General features: G+C 40.2%; 1 protein-coding gene across 1 annotated transcript in view; it reads right to left on the minus strand.

The window, feature by feature from the left end:
- Nucleotides 1-6,242: 6,242 nt before the first annotated feature.
- Nucleotides 6,243-22,305, minus strand: part of LOC131691503 (casein kinase I-like) — a 55,589-nt gene continuing 39,526 nt past the window's right edge. Inside the window, exon 2 of the mRNA XM_058977959.1 lies at nucleotides 6,243-8,440. Coding sequence (XP_058833942.1) covers nucleotides 8,269-8,440 — 172 coding nt within the window. The 3' untranslated portion in view covers nucleotides 6,243-8,268. The remainder of the gene's footprint in view (nucleotides 8,441-22,305) is intronic.

The following is a 22,305-nucleotide window of genomic DNA, read 5'->3' on the forward strand; positions in this document are numbered from 1 at the left end:
GAAAAGAACCGTCAATTGACAATTCGACGAGAACATTTCAATAGGGCACATAAACCAAACGTTCGCTTGACATCCCAGTAAACGATAAGGCGACTAGGCCGGTTCAAATGGTTGGATGTTGTTGGCTCGAATCAAAACTCGTCGAAAATAAACAAAGTTCATTCCATAGCGTCAAACTTGCTTATTTAAATCGGCTGACAGTTTTGTGTATGACAGCTGGAGGAAAACAAACCCTTATTTGTGTGAGTGAAATGATTTGCATAGAACTCTATTGTGTAAAGTACACTGATAAAATAGAGTACCTATGAATGCGTAGAACACCACCCATTTTTAATAAAAGGGGAATAACTCACTTAATGGGTAAAAAGCATGCACTCATTAATGAGTACAGACCTTGTACGTCAACCTGGGAACGTTTTATTCATTATTTTTCGCAGAACAGTTTAAACAAAATGCGTAAAAAATTCGCATTCATGAAAATCGCCATAGAATGAAAAATATTGAAATTAGAATTTATTTCTTAATTAAAAAAAAAGACATTACAAAACGTCCACTTCACATTATATCCCTCTCATAGAAGTATACGGAATCTCGATATGGATGTTCTAAGGCCACAAAACTAAATTAAACCTGTTAACCTATGGAACTTGCTCATATTTGCAACATTCACAGTAGTTGTTTTTGGAGCGTTGCCGAAATAATTCGATTCCGCCACGGTTTCGGCTACAAGCTGATAATTTGCAGGTTCCGCTACGATCAATAATAAGCAGATTAACTCGCTTGAAGGTATTCTTAAAGGATTTTCCACCCATTATTAGAATCAATATACCCCATTGGCATTACCTCTTCGATTGGTTGGTAAATGGATAAAAAGTACCAATTGTTGGAAACGAAAAACTACAAAGCTTCGATCTTGGTTTTGATTTATCTTTCTGTAACATTTTACGAGGGCGAAACACCTTACCCAATACGTTCAGTTGCTCGGCTGGACGATGAGACAGATCTAATGGTGTCATTTCGAGAAGTGATTCTGGTAAAAAATGGATCTTATTAGAATATAGAAATGTACAGTTAAAAGTCACCTCGGTTTTCGTCGAAGCCTCTGAATAATGGTTCTTCATCTAGAGAAATTCTCTTTTGCACCTGTACCTGTACTGGTACCTGTGTTGGTATCAGTTCTCTACTGTTTTGTACATTTTTAATCCTCTGCCAGATTTTAAAAAACCCAGTATCCTCAGTGCTGCTGATTCTATAAGCCAGTTTTCCTGGACGCCAGTAGCTGGCTGTGCACTTAAAAATTTGCTATTTGAGCTGCACTGAAAAGTAGAATCTACAGATATTGAGCTTTACACAAGAGTGACGAATTAGTTAGCTGCATCCACATACCATGGATGTAAACCACATCGTTTGAACACATTACTTAAAGTGCGTTCGAGGTTTTTTTTACGTAGAAGCCATGGATGAAACACATTTCTCAGGTAGAGAAATAAAAGTATCTAAGTATCTCTCGTCATCCAACTGGAGTCGGTTTTTGCAGCAGGCCATTCTTCGAAATATTTCACTAGGGACTATTTGTTTATAAGGGAATAGCATTATAGTTGGTGCAAGCATGTCAACAGCGTTGCCGGAGAAAAGAGCCATGTGGGATTCTGACCCGATTATGAACTTGTCTTCCATCACATCCATAGCACTACGTCTCAAGTTAGAATCGTGCGGACCGTTAAAAATTTGCTTTGGATGTTTCATAACCTCATCTAACGGATTTTTCATTATAAAAGATGGTCGGCCCTATTCTGCGTGGCGTGTGACGTGAGACGACTAATCTCACCTCACTCTACGTGACTTTTCTCACCCAATTCTGAAGAGTCACTTCAGATGACGTGAGACGCTCATTTAACCGCAATGGAGAATCTCACCTCACCCGAGTCGACTCTCAGAATCGAGTGAAAAGTCACGTAAAGTGAGGTGGGTTTTGTCACCTCACGTCACACGCCGCGCAGAATAAGGCCTGGGTATTTCTCCAAACCATCTCTTGATTCGCTCGAGGATTACATTGGCTCTACTTTTTGACAATGAGCTCGCAAACCTACGCGAAAAATTCGGATGACATTTCAAAAAAAACCAGTCACCTATCGCGGTCCAGGAACTCCAGCTTTGAATGGATGTTTAATCTTGGGTAATTTGAGGTACTTCGAAACAAAAGCTCGAAGACGTAGTGTATTTATGGGGAGCCCTACCTTGACCATACCAATCAACCATACGATCTTCAGCCTCAAGCCTGATGATGGGCGATGCTTCTGGTGTAGAAGTCGAATATCGCTGTTTGATTTTATCGGGGATGGTGTTTTCCGGAACGTCACACCAACGAGACGCAGCTCGGACAGATTCACCTTTCGTCACACTATCCACTGCTTTGTATAGTTGCTCCAGATGGTACAGCATACGTTTTTTTTTTGGGAGCGACCATAGCCACGTTATTACGCATGAATTAGTATGGTGAAGCTCGAATTTCTTGACAATTTGTTTACCAATAAAAAAAGCACCAAAATAAACAGTGTTCCGAAATCGATGATTACCTAACAGTTCTTATCCGTGGGAATGAAATAAATGCAGTATAGCCTTGAATTTACTAAAAAATAGAAGAAAAATCACTTCGAAATTTTCACGCACCTTTAGCCATTTTGCTAAGCGGACGTTTGACAGTTCGGAGTATGCGTTTTTGTTTTTTTGTCATTCCGCAATGTGCACCAAGCTATTCAAACATTTGTACCCTGACGTTGTGAAAAACGCAATGAAACTTTTAAAATAATAATGTCTCATCATGGTGGTGTTTTAGAAAAAAACGGGGTATTAGACGCTGCGTGGAATTAGAACAGGTGACGGTATAGAATATTCTGATTCCGCTTGTTTCCTCCTTCCATACATTGACTTTGATATCTGTATTCATGAATTCTTCTGATTTGATTTGACTGATATGATCCGGCACTATACCTTCTCTTCCAAAATTATACTATTTGGCTTGAGGAGAGCCATCCACTTGCATTTCATGTTGTTTGTTTTGAATCATGTCTGTCTCTGGATGATTCCTAGTTGGGACTTGGCGTCTTCAACACACACTTAGTAGTCCCGGTAATTTGAATTGAGTCTGAATGCTGCGTTAGCGAACCTTTTTGCAAATGCATTTTTTCAACTCCGCTCAGCTCATTAAAAATTCCATACTCTGATGTGTAGCCGCTACAAACGTTCGGATCTCACTCTGATTTTTCGTCATTCTTGTTCCAAGGATTCGTCCCAGATGATTTTATTATGGTTTGCCAGCCAACTGCAGGGGATCAACTTCCCGGCAGACTATATTGATAACAGGGCGGCCTAGGCGTGTCTACCAAGAGCTACTGATTTCGTAAGGAAACGAAGAGGAAACATTCAAGTTATCAATTGTATCAATTTTCATTCCCTTCTCTCGCTACTGATATTGTTTTTTTTTACGGATGCTGCTAATATGAAGTCGGGTGACAACTCCTGGGTCGTTTTGTTAGCTACACCGACAACGGTTCTTAGCTCGAGGTGCAAGATTGGCTGACGCATTCCCGGATACTATGTTCCACGCAAATGCTCCTAGAAGACACCGTACCGGCTGTTCCTAGGAACAGCCGCTGTTCAACCTGCTTCGCTCTTCTTGGCTGTTAGCTGGGGCTGAAAGAGCAAGGCTCTTTCAGCCCCACAGCGAGGTGCGGACTGGTGCCTCTGGATCCGTTGCGCCCGTTACTCGCTCTAGTAGTTTCATTTTTTGAACTTGGTCTACATTAATTTACAAATATGAAACAAAAATTTCTTCATCTATCTACATCAACACTGTAGTTCGTTTTGAAACATTAGAACAAAATTTACACGAAAAACATGAACGGGCATAATGAACAATGGTGAGTTATGTTGCATTAACGTTACACAGTATGTCATTGTCATTTATTAGCTCACGTCTGCCCATCTAGTCATTATATTGATAAGGATCTACTAAGGCTAACCATTCGTATGTTCTAGGCCACATAGAACGCTAGTTTCTTCCCCAGACAGCCGCCGTCAATATAGTCGGAGGTAGAAAATTAAGAGATAGTAGAATAGTTTTGATTTTCTGATACGAGATATTTTTTAATTATAATGATTAGTGTTGTAGTTATGTATAAGCAAGTTCTCAGCTGATTCGTCCTTTTGTGCTCCTTCTTTTTAGTGCTTTAAATATGTTGCTTTTCCATCCTTTTGGCCGTTACTTGCTCTTACATATTGGTTATCACTTATATAATTCCTGATTGATTAAATGATTAATCCACAACGTTCCAACTAGAACAAGGATTTTCCGTGCTAAGATCAGCAACCTTCCCGTGTATTTTGCTGTACCATAGTATCTGGAACGATAATTTTTTTTACAATTCGTTTATTTGACACGGCTCAATGCGTTAGCTCAGAGGAGCCGTGGGTCTTTTATATATTTACAAGATGTAAAAAATAAAAAATATACTTTCATTTATTTAGAGCCTATAATATCCCGTGCGAGCGGAGATCTTTTTTCGATTCGGGAAAATGTTAGTTTTCTCTCTAACTGGATCTTCGGGGTCATCCATATCGTTGTCGTCCGTATCATCATCCTGATTACTACCTTGATACTCGTGATCAGCTGTTTTTCCTGGCTTCTTGCCCTTGCGGGTCACGAGTGTGAACTCTGTATCTTTGGAGGTAGCTTTTTCAATGGTTGTTGAATTTGAAGTGCTTGACGCAGCTTTTGCAGTTACTGCCTGAACAGCAGCCACAAATTTGGCAACCGTTTGTGGTTCAGGAAACGTCGTTGGAGCCTGGGTATTTCCTTCTGCGGGTAAGCTTTCTCCAGTGGTTTCTAGGCAGGGTTTTCCGAAATGTGCCGTTTGTTCACAGAACTGGCACGTGATAGTTTGCCCTTGATATGTACAAAGGGTTCGTTGTATAATGGTATCTCCCCCTTCTGTTTTATACTGCAGGGTAAGGGACGAGAGAATGAGTTGGTCTACCCGCACTCTCACTACAAAAACACCATTTGAAATACCTGGAAAGTAGTTTCTCGACGTGTCCTCCGTAATGGATTCTACTTCTTCGAAATAGGACATGAATCTTTTAATGGCCACTTTGCAAGTACGTGGTGCTAAATCATGTAATTTGACTTGACTATTGGGATCCTGATTATAGCGATGTCACAATCAAGCACGTGCTTCAAGTTTTGTTGCGAAATGATTTTTTTCGTCTGGGCGAATTTGTTGAACGTTACCAGCACCGCGTGTCTGACGTGCTCCAGCTGGATGAAACTGACTTCCGAATACCGAAGCTGCGTTTTCACCATCAGCAAATGTTCCACAACACCAATACTCGGTCTTATGCGGAAAGACCGGAAGTCAATGGCCACCGTGTTAGGCCGAAGAATCACATTTTGTTGACGAGATTCAGTCATCTTGATATATCACAAGAATAATAGTAACGGTTCCCTTTGTTCTTCAGACAATGCACACAAGAAAAAAGCAACCGTTTGCGTTGGCTTGGATAGCAGCAGAGAGCACACTGGTATAGTGACTGATGCCTTTGGTGGCTGAGAATAGACTGGTCTGGAGCGATAATGAAAATAACAACCCCAGCACTAATGAAAATTCGAATTCTAATAATCAATAGAGGCTGTGGGCCGATTGACCACAGACAACCACAACTGACGTCCTTTGATACCAGTTTTGCCTTACCAAGTCGTAACGCGGGTGGCGTCGTGCAAACTTTCGTAATAGTTGAAGCCCAGTTTCAGCACACATAAGTTGTTTTTGATCATACCATGTAACCGTTCAACTGGATCAATCACTGTTCTGACAGAGCTCATGGATATTGAGGCTCAAGTTTGTGCTGAAAGTGGAAAATCCATCAGAGAACAAAGACAATATTGTATCATGTATACTTGCCTGAGAAAACTGACTGGCTGGAAGCTCATGGTTTCCATTTCCGATGATGGCTACTGCAATGTTTTGGGTTGATATGCTGTAATTACGCTCGTTGAATTGTTAACAACGAGAGGGGTACACCATGAGTTCCGATTGCAATAATAATCCGCGACAGATCTTACGTGTGTGACTCGCAAATCCAAATTTATCGTTTACTTTTGATGATCGAATACACATGCGTAAAATAAAGGAAAATTTCTCAATATTCCCCAATCGACATCAACCATTCCAGTTTGTAGTGGGTTTTGTTTTGTTTAGTTTTCTTTATTTCATAACTGTTTGCTTCTTCATCGACCTACCATTTTATTCTTCATTCAAGAAAAAATAATAATCATTATTCCCTAGTGTAATTAATCCTTTTTCTACTTCGGATGTATGTTTCTCTCGCATCTTCTCGTCCGACTGCGACCGCTTTTTTTACCCATCATGTTACTGTTTTTTTTGCATCTCCCTCTAGTCAACTGTTTCTTGTTTTTTTTGTAATTCTATCGTGTTTTTGGGGAACTGTTCCAATTATCCTGGACAACAATCTTCGAAGCCCTGTTTGCCAAAAGTCGATTGGAGCACCAGGGATGTGTTTCCGTCCGTATTTTTGTTTTTCCTATAATCCCAATCCAACAAACAATGTTACAGTCATAGTTATTGATTGTGTGTTCTTAGTTATGATGATTTAGAAAAGTGTTGCTGTCAATTTTTGCTGCATTTTTTTTCGTCAAAGGTCCAATCGGGTGGTTTCCTAGCATCCATACGTAGCTTTGCTCAAGAGAATTGCGAAGTTCCTGAATCCAACATTGTTTGTTCCATTTTGTCGTTTATTTTTTTTGCTTGTTTGTTCATTTCATCTTTAATATATTTACACTTAATTTGTTTTGCTGATAATATATTCGATAATATTTATAATTTTTCTCGTGATTTTTTGTTACTCTAACATATCTCGACTGTATTATGTTTTGCTTCTTACTCAATCAGAAAGAGTGGCTTGAATCATATACGAAAAGCTGCTCCTGCGGCACATTCACGCAGTTAGAAAACTAAATACTAGCATTTGTGAAAACAATAACTAACGAAACACGAATGTAATGTCAGGGGGGGTGATTGATAAATTTTATTTTTGGTAGGTTTTCATTCATGTTACTGTAATGAAATGAAAACAACCAACACTTTTGAGAGAAGTGGGATGATAACTAAATAGTAGGCGCTGACACCAAACGGAAATAGGTCGGGCGCGTTCTCAGGTTTCATCCAAGAGTGCACAGTTTATTCAGAGTACATACTTGAGGGGTTGGTTTATTTCTACACAAACAAACATTATTTTACTTTTCTTTATTTTGCTGTAGTGGCTGTGTTCATTTACCATTTATTATTGTTTCAGTTAGTTCATCCGTTTTTTCTCTGTTTCGCCAAGTTTACTTCGAAGGCAGAAGAAATATTAAAATGTTTGAACTAAAACTAATTGGAAAACTAATCAATACGCAAAATTGGATCCCGATGAGTTGGGCTATCCATTTGTTTGTTGTAATAGTAATAGTAATAATAGCATTGCCGTTTCAAACGATTATCTGTAGCAGTGTAGTTTCCAACACGAGAGAAACGTTCCTGTTCCTGTTTTGTATAGTATGATTGCTGTGTTGGTGTGTCTGTTTGTGTGAGTGCTTCCGTACGATCATTTGCTGGCTACAAATATTCAGACAGGGAGGGTGGGGGGCGGAAGGGAATACCGTGACAGAAAAGTTACCGTCGTTTATGTCCGTGGCGTGGGCATGTACGCGTTTTGTGTCGCTGTTTGTGAGCAGCCTGCAGCGCCGACTGCGAATGCAAGAACGCCCGACAGGGAAGTGCAGTTCTTTTGTTTAGTTTTCGCCCGGTCCCACATTCGCAGTTCACAAATCTTGGCGCATTCTTTTAATCAATATTTAAATTACTAATATTATTTTTAATTATACATACTTTTGTTTAATTAAAGTTAGAGTTTGCTAATGTTTTGTTTTCTTCCTTTTTTATTATTTCCTTCAACTCAAATTCCCACTTCACTAGGTTTGCATCCAAGTGTGTCTCGCTGTTGCAGGGTTTTACAGAATCTTACCTCGAATACGATGCGTTCATCACTAGCTTTCGTTAGCCTGTAGTTCTACTCTTGTTCCTTTCTCTTTGTCCGCTGCTACCTTTTTTCATGTTTTTTGCTTCGTTTCGGTCTCTTCCCTTTGTTTCCAGTTTACTGAAGTTTAGTAATATTATATATTTTACACATAAAAAAAGAATTTTAAAATTTCTATTTTTCAGTTTCAGTAGGTTGCTTATCCTTATCACGCCGTTCCTCGCGATTACCTTCGCCTGTTGCATGAGGCAACGCGTTGGTGCCACTCTTCAGGATCCCTCGCTGTTTCAGCATCGTCCAGTCAAAGGTGTAGTCGTACTGATGATTGAGCGTACGGAACAGGATTCTGCAAAATGAAAAAGAAAAAAGTTGAGAATTAGACTTATGGTATATCTACAAAATAAAATTTTCAAAGAATATTGGTCCATTTGAGGAGAAAGGACCAGAGTTCAAGTGAATCACCTTCCACGAGTTTCAGATACATTACAATGCTTATAGTTGGATACAGAACATGATGTAGTTAGAAGAGCCTAAACGTAAGTTACCACAGTAAATCAGTACAGAAGATATTAATTTTTAGTCGCGGAATAATTTTTTATTAGTTACCGTAACGTGTTTTAATACATTCAAGACGACCTTGCCACGCTACGACAAGCCCCACTTGTTAAGGTTTTCCCATGCAGGTGGAACTGTTTGCATATTACGGCAGCATGCCAGTCGAAGGCCACATGTCCAGTACTAGCCCACCCCATCTACTACTATTGGTTGTACCGTATATGCACTAAACTCGGCGCAGGTAAAAAAATCTACGTTTGTTTCCCTGTAAAATGTTGTAAAATTTGTTACCCTTTCTTAAAATTTATTTTCATTGTAAGGTTTTCACCAAAATGGTTATTATTAAAAATTATAGTACAAAAAATATTAGGCTATAGAAACATAATACAAAAGCTGATTTGTTATCCCGTACCTAACTTTCTTAGAGTATCCAACTGGAGCTGTAAAGCTGGATTCTCGATAGGGCTCCCTGTCAGAATCACTCACTGGAAATTTCAGGATTGTGCAAAAAAGTTCACCTAATCACCGGGCCATTTTCACGTTGGCGAGATCGTGGACGTAACCTTGCGTGGATGGTCGCGAGAAGCACGAGCGTTTGTATGTCAACGTGTTTGATCGCGTGGATTCTTGATGTTCGCGCAGACCGCTAATTAGTTTTGAGTGTATCACTAGAGTTCTCGGCATTGATACCCTGAAGCTTATTGTCTAGTATAAAGGAGTGTTTTTTATGTTATGGGTAGGGGCTTCCGGGAGTAACGTTTCACGATCGCGTGGAAACAGGCGTTGGTATAATTGCACTTAAGACCGCGTCAAGGTCCCCTTTTTTAAATTCGTAAGTGCTAACGTGTTGACTTGATCATTAGAGTATTTTTGTGTATGCGAGATTGTGGGCGTAGGTGTGCTCGGATGATCGCGATTGCGTATTTACATACTTAACCTGATTTGTTTTATCGCGGAGGACTCAAGCGTTTTAAATGGTAACATGTTTGATCGCAGGTGCGCTTTTCATGTCACGTATGCTAGCGTGTGTCTAACTTCGCGTTTTAGAATTTTTTTTATATAAAGGTGTAGCCATTTACACAATGGCTGTTACTTTTGAATATCTGCGCGGGCCGCCATTCTGATGTTTCATTTTGATTATACGGTTTAGATGAAAGAAGAAAGTAAGCTCCCCGTTCTCACTGGAATCTTCAACTATGGCGCCCTGAGACTTACTGTCTAGTCTATATATAAGTGCAGTATTTTAGCGCGGCAGTTCCCCGACGAGTATGATTCATGATCGCGCACGGGAGCGGGCGTTTATATGTTGGCGCTTGTAACCGTGTAGAAAATTTCACAAGCACTAACACGTAGACTTAATCGCCGGGCCGATTTTATGTTTGCGATACCGTGGCCGTAGAATGCGTGAATAAACGTGGTTGCAACTATTTGTAATGCTGCGAACGGCTCGAGCGTTTGTAACGTGTCTATAACCGTGTGCTTGTGCGTTCGTCGCACCTCTTTTGTTCACGAGTTTTCCGCAGCTATTTCGGAGCCTCACTTGGTTCAGGAAATGGCTCGAACTTTGAGCCATTGATCTCTTGACTCGTCTTTTGCTTTCCGTCCCCATCTATTATGACGCCTTTTAGCTCTCGTCTCAGTGAGCCGTTTAGCTGCTGATTCCATAACCATAAGCCATTTAGATTCAACTTCCAGCCTTACCACGATCTACTCGGATAGTCTCCGGCGGTAAACTCATCCCACTCTTACTGAGAGCGCTTCGACGGAGGAATTCCTCCCGACACTGATACCCGCTTTCTTGAGCCATTTGTCACGACATTGTCAGATAGTTCTCTGTCCGGAATTTATCCTTCTGTGAATTCCCGGGCGGTAAATTTCTCTCTATACTGATGTTCGTGCGGTCGACCGAGCCTACTCGCGAGTAATCGCGTGTATGCAAGCGATTGCAATGTTATACGAACAAATTTATACGCGCGAAGTTACATATACGTGGCACACATAAGCCCAGACGATCAGACCCGTTCACATACAAACGCTCGCGTCATTCGCGATAACACAAACATGATCGCAAAGGCAAACATGCAATCGCAATCATCTTTGCACATCTAGGCCCGAGATCTCACAAACACAACAAACCGTGAACGTGTTAACACTTTGTAAATCAAATGCGAACATACAAACTCCCGTTCCCGTCCAGATCATGAATCGGTCATGTCCGGAAGCCCATATCCTCAGTCCTAGAAGCCCAGGTCCATGCCTTCATTTCGAACGCTCTTAAAAAAGGAAATGATCCTCGAATACACTAGACAACATACACATACATTAGGGTGGGGCTGAATGATCATTTTTTGATAATGATGGTGTGTTACTGCCACCTATAGTAGCAAAACAACCGTTTTATTGCAATGACCTGCTCTTACATTACTACTTGTTGAATCATCAGCCATTAAACGTATTCAGATAAACACACTATGAAAGGTCAAAAAGGAGAAAGGTTGCCCGGCAGACGCAATTCGCTTACTCAAGAGTAATCACTTCGCTCGTACGCGGTCCACTGGAGTGTTTGAGAATCGTCTTCCAATGTTCAGAGTCAACCGCAAAGCAAGCCATTGTATTGTAAAGCATTCCCAATAGGTGGAAAGATGAGCCCGCCGTTGGTCCACGAAATGTTAGCAGCAGGAAGTTGACATTTCCACTCTCCCTATCCAAATCGTTTCTCCAGTACCAATATATGATGCTATGTTGGTAGTGGTACATGTAATATGATTTGGTTTGAAAATTATCAAAATTGTAATACATGCTTGTGTGGTCTTCATTGTCAGCAATGTCTAATGGGTATTCTCAACATCAGTAATGCACTGTAGTGTTCCCATGGTACAGCCGCAATTAGGATCGTTGTCGTGATGTAGGGCACAGAAGAGTGCGTTTTTGTCCTCATAGTTCCATGAAGATTTCAAGGGTAAGAAAGTTTTTTTGTCAGTTTTTTAAGTCACTTTTAAAGGTTATGATCCGGCGTAGCGCATTGTGTTTAAAATTTATATAAGGATTTGCATGGGACAACCTACTTTATGCATTTTCAGTACTAAAAATCACAGTTTTCCGTGCAGTATGCAACTAATTGAACAGAAGAATAGTGAGGATTTGCCAAACAAGACGTTACATCAAAAAATAAAGCCGCGTGGAATATAATAGAGATATCTTTTCATCTATAGACAATATGATCTTAGCAATACAGTAAAGACCTAATTTTATAAGCCCCGATTTTATCAGCTTATTGACCCGATTTTAGCAGTCTCATATGAAAATTGATAGTTGGTAGTTTAACGGGTCCTAGCAGACGAACTAAGTTGAATTCGAGCAAACCCTTTCTTGAGCATATTTTTCATATCTTAGAGATCCGAATCAGGCAAAATTTTTTTTTGTATTTCGCACTGTCGTCTTACCAGAAATTGACACTAAATTATTAGAAAGGGTTATGAGGCTATATCTAGGGATTGAAGAAGAATATTTTAATAGCTTCGGTTTCTTAAAAAGAAAGAAAAATGTATGTCCCGCTTTGTCAATGTCCCCGTTTTATCAGCCTAAAATTCACCAAGGTTCTGATAAAAATGGGCCTTCACTGTATGTGCAAAAGTCGCTCGCGATCATTTTCCGATAGTTCGAAACGAGCAATTTGAACTTCAAGCAGCTGGCCATCGGAAATATTGCTTCTTGTTAACTCTTTAATGATCAATTCCAAATCATTTTCAGTACAAAGCAAGCGTTGCGTTGCGTAAGCACGGTATACTTCGCAGTAGACTACTTGATGATCATTGTTTGTAAATTGATCCAGTCCAAGCGAGAATTTCGCCTGAGCACCACCATTGCGGGCCACGACCATCTTTACCGTAACTTGGGATACGAGAAAGGAAGTGTTGATGTGGTATTTACTTAACGAAAGGCCCCGACTCAGTAAAACTCCCATAAGTACCACGGAGGATTCGCCTCAAACAAGCGAATATATTTTCGTGCATAAAAGTTTGAATAGTTTATTGATTGTAGGATACGTAAATGTTTTAGTGACGGCGCCGGTGGTTGACTGATGAGCGTGACCGCCACTCATTCCAGTTGGTCTGGGATCAATCCCAGACGAAGTCGCTGAAATTTTTCTGAGGTGAAAAAATCTGTGGTCACGTCTTCTTTCGGAAGGGAAGTAAAGCCGTTGGTCCCCAGCCCATGAGTTGATGGATCGATATCTAGTCCAGATAGTGGAGTCACCTCTCTGGCGTCGGTAATGACCAATGTACCGAGTACCATATGAGCGGTTCAAACTCGAAGGATGACGCAGAGTACTGCACTGGATGATTTTGAAGCAAGGAGCTGGAGTGCGATTTTACGAAGTTTTAGCTTCCGATGGCCCCACATTTTCTGACAGAGTGAAGTTTTGAAGTGTTGAAATGTTTACCACTGTATAGGATAGCAAAAGTAGCACAACACTTGTGTCAGACCATCATGAGACCTCAAGAAGTCATGTTTGGAGGCATTCGTCAATGTAGATTTGTCGGTAAACGGTTCCTAATTTAATAAAACAAACTGGCTTATTTGACACATCTACAGACCGCTTGCCGCACAAAAAACTTTTTGTGCAATTGGACAGCTTCATCTTAGGCCAACTCAAAGAATTTCCTACTCGAAAGTTTGCTTTTTTAAATACGATTTTTAAACCAAAGCTTTAAAAGTTCTATTTTGGCGTGGAAGAGCCGGTGTATATTAATATATGCTGTTACTTAATGTAGAATTAGACTTCATCTTTTACGGCTTTTGTACAACTGCCAGAAGGGACCTAAAACGTTGGTACACAATCGGGATTAGCGAATCAGAAAAGGTGACTATATGTCAGTGATTCACTCAATATATAATGGATAGAGGATATGAACTGAACTAGTGCAAAAAAAATTAGTCCGACGGACACCACACGGCTTACTGCAAACATGACAAAATTAAGTTGATTAAGTATACGTTTCAGCACTTATAAATTTCTTAATTGCGGTCTCAAGCGTACATATCAACGCTCGTTCCCACGCGATCATGAATACTCCACGTCCCAACACCTGAATTATAAACTATTATAAATGAGAAAACAGTTCTCAACTTTGAATCTTTTGATCCGTTAAATGATAAACATCGCAAAACGATACTGCAATATCAGTTTGAAACATTTACCGAATTCACGTTTTTCAACGATATCATTTACCATAGAAGATTATGAATATGAAGAATGTTTCGGTTTTTGCTCGTGCATACACATGGCTATATTTATATTTTGCTTCTGCCAAAAAAGTAGCAAATTCCTCGGTTTTTCAGAGCTCGGTTATCGATGACATTAAATTACTACCCGTTCGCGATGAAGAAGACCAAAGATGTACGTTGTTACCTACAGGTCATTATCTTCTGTACTCTTTTTTGCGGATTTCATTTTCATTAAACCTAGAAGCGTTAAGTGAACCTCTCCAAAAAAAAAACTTTCTAGTGTCTCAGTACTTTATTCTTCGTCAATCAGCATGACTCTTTCTGTGTGTAATATTCGCATCACAAAGATAGGCAATTTGTCTAATAATTACGAGATTATCGTAAATGAAGTAAAAGTGACTTTTTCATACATTCTTCCAATTATGAGTCATGGTAGATCCTGCAGACTAAAAATAATTTATTCGAACTTGACTATCTCAATATATGCACGGAAGTTACTGAAAGGTGGAAAACATGTCCCCCACTTGGAGCAACTTGCTGTCGATTTCACATAAAAATATTTACAGAACAAATATATCATCATCGATGCAGCGCAAATGCAAAACACCACGATGATTGATTTCTGTTTCGTAGCCAATTTTTCCGTGGACGCTGCCAGCCAAAACAATTTTGCTTTGCCGTTTGAAACTGCGCTGCCATAGCAACAAGTTGATTCTATAAAAATTTCGCCTGCTGCTGCAACATCGCACATCGTTCAATTCCGAAGGTTACGCTAGCAACAGAACTTCCTTCCTTTCTGTTTGACTCATCTGATGTTAGCCTCACTCCATGTGCAATTTGATCGGCAACCAAGCTGTGCATCCGTCAGCAAAGACAAGGTGGTTGCTTGAGCAACCGATAGAGCATAGATCGATAAATCAATAGATCAAAGGGTTGTGTTGTCATTGTTTGCTGATGTTGACGTACACTTTTTCAAGAGTGACTCTGGCGGCCTCTTGTCATGGCAACCGTTACGATACGCTGCATTGGTTGCTAATGTTTCTATTGTTTGCCACTGTTTATACATATCTGCAGTGGCTTACGGTGACACCCGGTCAGCCAAGGAGCCAATCAAAGCAAACCACTTATGCCTACACGAGCGCAGGCAGGCAGACAGGCAGCTGTAAGAACCCCCTCCCTTTCCCGCCGCTGCAAACCAACCAACTTAGCTAGCTGCCGGTTCGGGCTGCAACTTCAGCTCCATGGGACCTAATTTTGTAATCCACCTTAGTGGAACGGCCCACACACCGTTGCCGTCAAGCATTAGCCAGCCAACACGATTGCTCTCTCTATCTCTCGCTCTTCGGCTGGCTGGCGGTTGTTTCAGCAAGTATGAGCCAATTTTTGCTGGCTGATAGGTAGATAGACTCGAGTCTTTTTATGTGTTTTACGGCGATTTTTTACGCTGATTTTTTTTCAAACGCTGTACACTCAAGTCTTTTTTCCTCGCGTGAAAGAAGACTTGAGTATAGTTTAAGTTCGCAGTGGCGTTACTGTTGTAAAGTTCTGTTCCTGTTAATCAATTGTTTCGTTGGCTTGCTTAGATTTGCAGCTGGGGATACAGGTATTATAAAGGATTCTGATGACAGACCACTGAAAAAAGAGTGTGACAGGAAGAACAACGTAGGGCCAAGTAAAATCAGCTCCTAGATATGTGCAAGCAGGCTTTGACATTCAATGGATAAGGGGGTATTTTAATAGCGCTGAAAGATTCATATGTGTGGTTCTATTTTGATTCTTTGGAGACGTCAGAGAATAATCTTAGTTGAGTAGTCTTTTACTAAGGCTGTGGTGAAATTTTAAACTTTTGGTTAAAATCTGACACTTCGAAAGTTATTTGCCAAATAATCATGCTCTGGAGTATGGTTATATTTGACAGTGCGATAGTTGAATCTGACAGCTCGATAGTTAAAATTAATTGGGGTTGTCAATATTTTTGAATATAAAATGAAGGAAAAAGGTGGTAACGAAAACATGTTGTGTCAATATTTGAGTAATTTCATGATGCGGATGTTTACATTTTGAGGCTGCGACAGTGATACTTAATAAAGAAGGCGAACTACTAATATTAAAATATCGATTAATGTTCACACCTCTACCAACTCATGGTTTTCGCAGCTGTCAAATCTGAATAGCTATCCATATGTCAACATTTGAAATGAAATGGGCTCTCTTGGTTAAATTATATCATTCGAGGAAAAAAAACTTTCGAACTGTCAAATTTTAACTAAAAGCAAAGAAATCACTAAATAGTTCACATTCTAAGAAACCATCCCATTATTTATCGTTTGAAACCTTTTTAGCATCCATCATTTGTGGCTGTGCTCAATTTAAAACACACATGTGAATTAAGTATATTTGTACCCACATTTGGAAACCCACACTTTCACAAATTAGCGAAGTTTCCTGTTAGTGATGCAACTCGTTACTGTAGTACCTCATTGGCGCGAATAGTGCAGCTCGTTGAAAACTATGAAACTACAAATATTTCCAATTTTTATAAGCATATTTAATATTTTTCTGAGAGTAGTCCTACTGGAGCTGTAGAACTGGGGTCTAGGAAAAGGTCCCCGACAGAATCACTCACTACAATTGCAGACGAAACGGGAAATGTCTCCCACTAAAACACTGCTTAAGGCCAGTTGCAGCGGTCCGTGATTCTGAATGTGATATTCATAGTACGGTTCAGATTTGTGCTGGCGTAGGAACTTTACGATCACGTGTACCATCGCGATGGGCTCGAGCGTTTGTACGTGAACGTGTTCGATCGCGTGGGCGTTTGTATGTTGCGTGCAGTGATGTACCAAATCGGGTTTTCATAATTTTGGGGAAAAAACCCAAGGTTAAAACGGTTTTTTCGCGGGAAGATTGGGTTTTTTGCAATTTTTTGATATTTTAGTAATTGAACATTAATGTATTGTTATCCAAAATTTTTATTTTATTTATGACCATTATTGTCATAAAGTTTTGCATGTATATAAATTTCTGAACATGGTTCATATTTCAACATGAAAACATGATTCATGTTGGAACACGAAAACATAATTCATGTTTGAACAGGAAAACATGATACATGTTGGAACATGAAAACATGATGCTTGTTTTGACATGAAAACATGATTCATGTTTGAACATATAAACAAGGTTTACGTCTGAACATGGAAACATGCTTCATGTTTTCATGTTTCAACATGAAAACATGATTCATGTTGAAACATGAAAACATGTTTAACATGAAAACATGATTCGTGTTTGAACATTGAAACATGATGGGTGTTGTAACTTTTGCGATGAATCCGTTTAAAAAATTCAGGATGATTATTCTTATCAGCCCTACCGTACATCCTGCGATCTCGCCAACATAAAAACGCCCCGGTGATTAAATCGACATATCCTACGAGAATAGATCTAAATACTGGTCGCAGTGGTTCGTCTTCAACAAAAAAAATCAACGCATTAGAACTTATGAATGTACAAACGCGATCTCAACTTTATAAGATTATACAAGCACAAATTCCCACACGATCGCAAATCGTGTTTGCCCGGAACCTCGGTATCTCACCTTCATTCAATCGAACGCTAGCACATGCGACATACAAACGTCCACGCGATCAAACATGTTAACATACAAACGCTCGAGCCCTTCGCCACGATACACAAATACGAACATGCAATTGCAATCATCCACGCACAATTACGCCCAATATTTTGCAAACACAAAAACGCCCCGATGGTTTAGTGAACGGTATAGCTTAGCTTAGGTAGACTGCTCGTAGTTGCACTTCGTGATTGACCAAATAAGCGAAAATGGGCAGTCAACCAAAAAAAAAATGATGCTTGGGTGGAGCAAATCATTCTCGCTGTGCATGTTTCACTGACCCAACATTTTCATAAAAAATGGTCAATAACGACGCCTGCCACGTCCGCTGTTCTATCGGGGAAGGAAAGTAATGTTAGTTGGACACTCGCTGTTGATAGAGACTGAGACTACCTCTGCCGCTCCACGGGCATCACGGGAAAGGAATTGTGTTAGTATGAAAGGGAAACGATCAGGAGGTATGTAAGTATATACGAAGGACGCTCGCAATCAATTTCCGAGAATTTTTAACATGCAACTTGAACTCCGGGAAGTCGGCAATCGGGAGTGTCTTCTTATTTACATTGATCAATGATCATTAACAGATTGTTTTAGTTGTTGGTAAGCTTGAGCTTGAACTTCACGTTAAATAGTGAGAAAATGTCTTGAAACATACACAATCGATATTTAAAAAAATATTTTTCATAGAAGGAAAACTAGCAAAGCAAAAGAATGAATGTCTCAACAAAATCAATAGAGGGTAGTAAATAAACCGAAGCTACAACAGACATATCGATTGCGTGAAATAATTTTGAGCGGCCCGAAATTAGCATTAATCGTATCGAAAGCTTTACATTGTATGACAGATTCATTAACAGTTCCACGTGCGTGTCCTTTGTTCCCCTTTCCTGTCAGCAAACGACCCAAAGATCTTCAGTGGGTCGTTTGCTGATGACAAACTGTATGACAACGGTTAGCGCCAGAACGCGATCCTGCCCGGTTTCAAACAAAAATGGCAAAGAGGGCTCTCGTACACCGGTTGGCAGCGCGACGAGGTAAGGAATAGGAGTTCTGTATCAGAGGTGAATGGCGACATAGTTTGGCCACATGTGGTACTTTTGACATACAAACAACTAAAAGTGAGAATCTTATGAAGAACTTCATCGTCTAGAACTTTGTCACAAGCTACAAATCGATCTTAAATACTCTGGGGATGTTAAAAGACGTCGTTTTTTGTCGAATGAAGTTACTAAACATCACTTTTACACCATTGATAAAACTAAGGGTTGACTTACTCAACAATAAGACTTGATCAATGAGTGAGCGAATTGTTACTATCGACTCGTACAGAAAACCCGTAGAAGCTGCGAAAATAGGAAAACAGCAGCGGAGGGTAGGCATCTACTGTCAGAAGATGACCACGAAGCAAGCAGCGATTGTTCCACTATTGAAATTGCTTCGCGTTATATTATAGCTTTGTACTCTACACGCAGTTTCATCTCCAGCCGGGCCAGTAGGTATATAAGCCAAGCAATTTAAGCCATGTACCGGAGATGCGGCGCACAGGGTGACCGATGATGAGTGGAAAATTTGAGCTAAAATTTTCGTGCTTGTTGCTTGATGAAGATGTTCAAAGTTTTGTTATTGAAAAAAAAAATATTAGCGAGGTTTCTAACCAGAAGGTGAAAGTTATTCGGAAAATTCTAGATTTTTACTCACTGTTAATGACCCTAATACTGATGCTTTTATGCACTTCTGATGTTCTTGATTCGAAATGATTTTTAGATGACAGAACCCATCATGGTATTCATTTTATTAGATAAAAGATTAGATGAAGTTTAGATGGTATTTAAGATATTTAGGAAAGATTTAAAATACTCATGACGTCATGTTTCAGTACAGTTCCTGAAATTATTCTTTCTTATGATTGGATATATTTGCGTAACCTGGTTGTACAGAACTCAGTCATTACAGCAAGTCCGTTTCTCATACCACATTTAATACCGGAAACTACGCAACATGTGATAATTATTATACTAAACCCACAGTATAGGATAGTGATGCATTGCCTAGAATACCGACGGTTTTCAAACAAAAATAAAAACCACAGCGCATATTTCGCAACATTTTCCAACGTTCTCTGAGCGGTGAGGCTTCTTGGAAGTGTCTTATTTCCCCCCTAAATATCACAACAAAGAAACCTGAAAGTCACCTATCTTTGGGTCTTTTGCGCCGGCTGAGTAGTTGTCAGTATTGAGCTCGAGCAAGCGGGAAAAAAGTCAAAAATGAATACGTGACGAAACACGTCGCTGCTCTATCATAAAGCATACAACAAAACGCAGAGACACAGCGATATGAGAAGGACGGTCGGTAGTTAGCGAATGACTCACTAAACACTTTACCATCCGCCAACCGTGCGTCCCTCTCGTCTTCGGTCGGCGGTGTTCTGATTACTTCCAGTCAGACTCAGACAGTGTCCACCAAAGTGGCTACCTACTCTATTACCAAGAGACCAACCTTCCCCTTCAGCGTGGTTAGGCTCAATGCGACCGAACAACAGATGAGTGGCTGAATGTATGCGGTTCTGTATGATACGTAGGTATCGCAGTTTTTGAATCATGAGCAGAAAGGTAGAGAAAGAGAGAGAGAGAGAGAGAGGAGGGAGGCCAATAAAAAGAAACCGTTACATATATTTAGTCATTATCATCAGACATGATGCACGGTGCGCGGCGTTTGTGTCTTGCTTACTGGCGAGATCGTCCGTCATCCGCATGGACTGCGGCGCCTCGCCCTGGATGCAACAAGAGAATATAATTTGGTCGGACGCCTTTTCTCATCGTTCGTCACTTATAAATTCAATGCAACACTGACTGAGTTGAGCTGTGTGGGAGAGACAGGTGGACCACTTCAACCAAACCAGCTGACTGTAGGAAAGATCCATCTCAATTCAACACAAGCATTATGTGACAATGACGATTGCAGAAAGTGGAGCTAGCGTTGATAACACCGCCCGAAGGGGGCTTGGCGCCTCTGAACGCTGCTGCTACTGACGAGACGCTAGGCTAGGTGATGCACCGAAACAGTTTGTTTTGATACCACGCCTGACGGGCAATTCGCGACTGCAATCTGGTGCGATTATTACTATTAGCGCTATACAATAACAACCGATGGAGCAAGAGTATGTAGAGGGATAGTGCGGCAACTCGCCGTCATAACTAGTTTATGAAAAGTAGCTAATACATACACTGACTGAAAAGCAGTGAGGCATCTCCTCAAGTATAGTAGGCTAGGCAGGCAGGTAGGTAGGTAGGCAGCTCTTGTTTTGGAAGTGGAGAAAAACTTGTTTTTTTCTTCTTAATCGCGCAAAGCATGAAGGAAGAGAGCTCAAACTTGATTGTACTTGCCATTGTCGGACTCGAGGAACGGGCTCAGCTTTCCAGCTAAGCGCCGCGAGGTTGAGTCTGAGTGGGCCTCCATGTGGTTCACACAATCGTACTTCTCCGTCGCCTACTAACACTAGTACGGTTATTGAATGTTATTATTTACGACTAGTACCACAAGCGCCAATGGAAATCGGTCTACTTTGGGGCTGTTGGGCGTGATTTTTCCTAAGCCTTACCACGAAAAATTGATACTTGTCGAACAGGAAGACGAGCAACGATGGAATTGTCTTAGTTTATTCGGTAGTTAGAATACCGGAAGCAAGTACGCTTTACTACGGGAAAAGGTCCTCTAACATGTAGTAAAAGTAGTAGTAGTAGTATTATAGAGCGGTGGGAAAAGTCGCTATCCTGTCATCTATTTATCGGTGGAGGGTGTTAAATCGATAACAGGCAGTTCCTTTTCCAATATACAGTGATGGGTCATACAAACCGAATACAAATCAACCACACGTTGAACGATTTCTTGTCAATCAAAGTAGGCCCGTTTTTTTTGTGTTTCTCGTATGTCAAAAGATTAGCGATCTGCACAACCGATAGCTCGTTATATTATTACACTGACATTTCTGTCAAGTTTAATTTCATGAACTGAAGCTGCATCATATGCAAAATATAAGACCCTACCATATTGCCATCCATCCCTGAAACAGAACTCTCATCTCTTTCCTCCCCATAGTGTCACCTGGTGTATAAGCAGCCGTTCGCGAATTCATGAACAAAAGATCACGATTTCGTGAACTGAACGATTTACGAAAATTGTGACCAAGTTCCTGAAATTGTGAATAATAAACCTCGAAATCATGAAACTATTTGTGTTTCCAAAAACTAGTTCACGTCGAATATATAAATGGCGTTATATTAAACAGTTTGGTTGGGTTATGATTCTTGTTCATAATTTGAGAATACACAGCTGCCAGTCATATGATGTTCATGATTTCAGGAGCTTATTCGCGATTTTTCTGATTTCTCTTCACGTTACCGTGCTTGTTCAGTCATAAATTTTTATCGGATTCTTCTGTCACACTGGCAGGATTTATGATCATGATTTTAGGATCTTAGTCGCAAATTTCGTAATTTCTTTTTACCTTAACGTCATATTTTAGTCATCAGTAGAGTGATTCATGTTCATGAGTTCAGGATAGTAGTCACGATTTTTGACAATTTTGTCACGAGTTGTTGGATTCATGTTCAAGTTCATGATTGCAGGATCTTAGTCACGATTTTCATAATTTCTGTTCACATTATCGTGATATTTTATTCTAGAGCTGGCTTTAGAATTTGATACGCGGAGTAATATAACCCATGTTCATGATATCAGCAGTTTTTTTTTCTGTGAAGTATATCATGGGCACGATTTGTGGTGCTCAACGC

This window comes from Topomyia yanbarensis, chromosome 1 (assembly GCF_030247195.1).
Source record: "Topomyia yanbarensis strain Yona2022 chromosome 1, ASM3024719v1, whole genome shotgun sequence".
Lineage (NCBI taxonomy): Eukaryota > Metazoa > Arthropoda > Insecta > Diptera > Culicidae > Topomyia > Topomyia yanbarensis.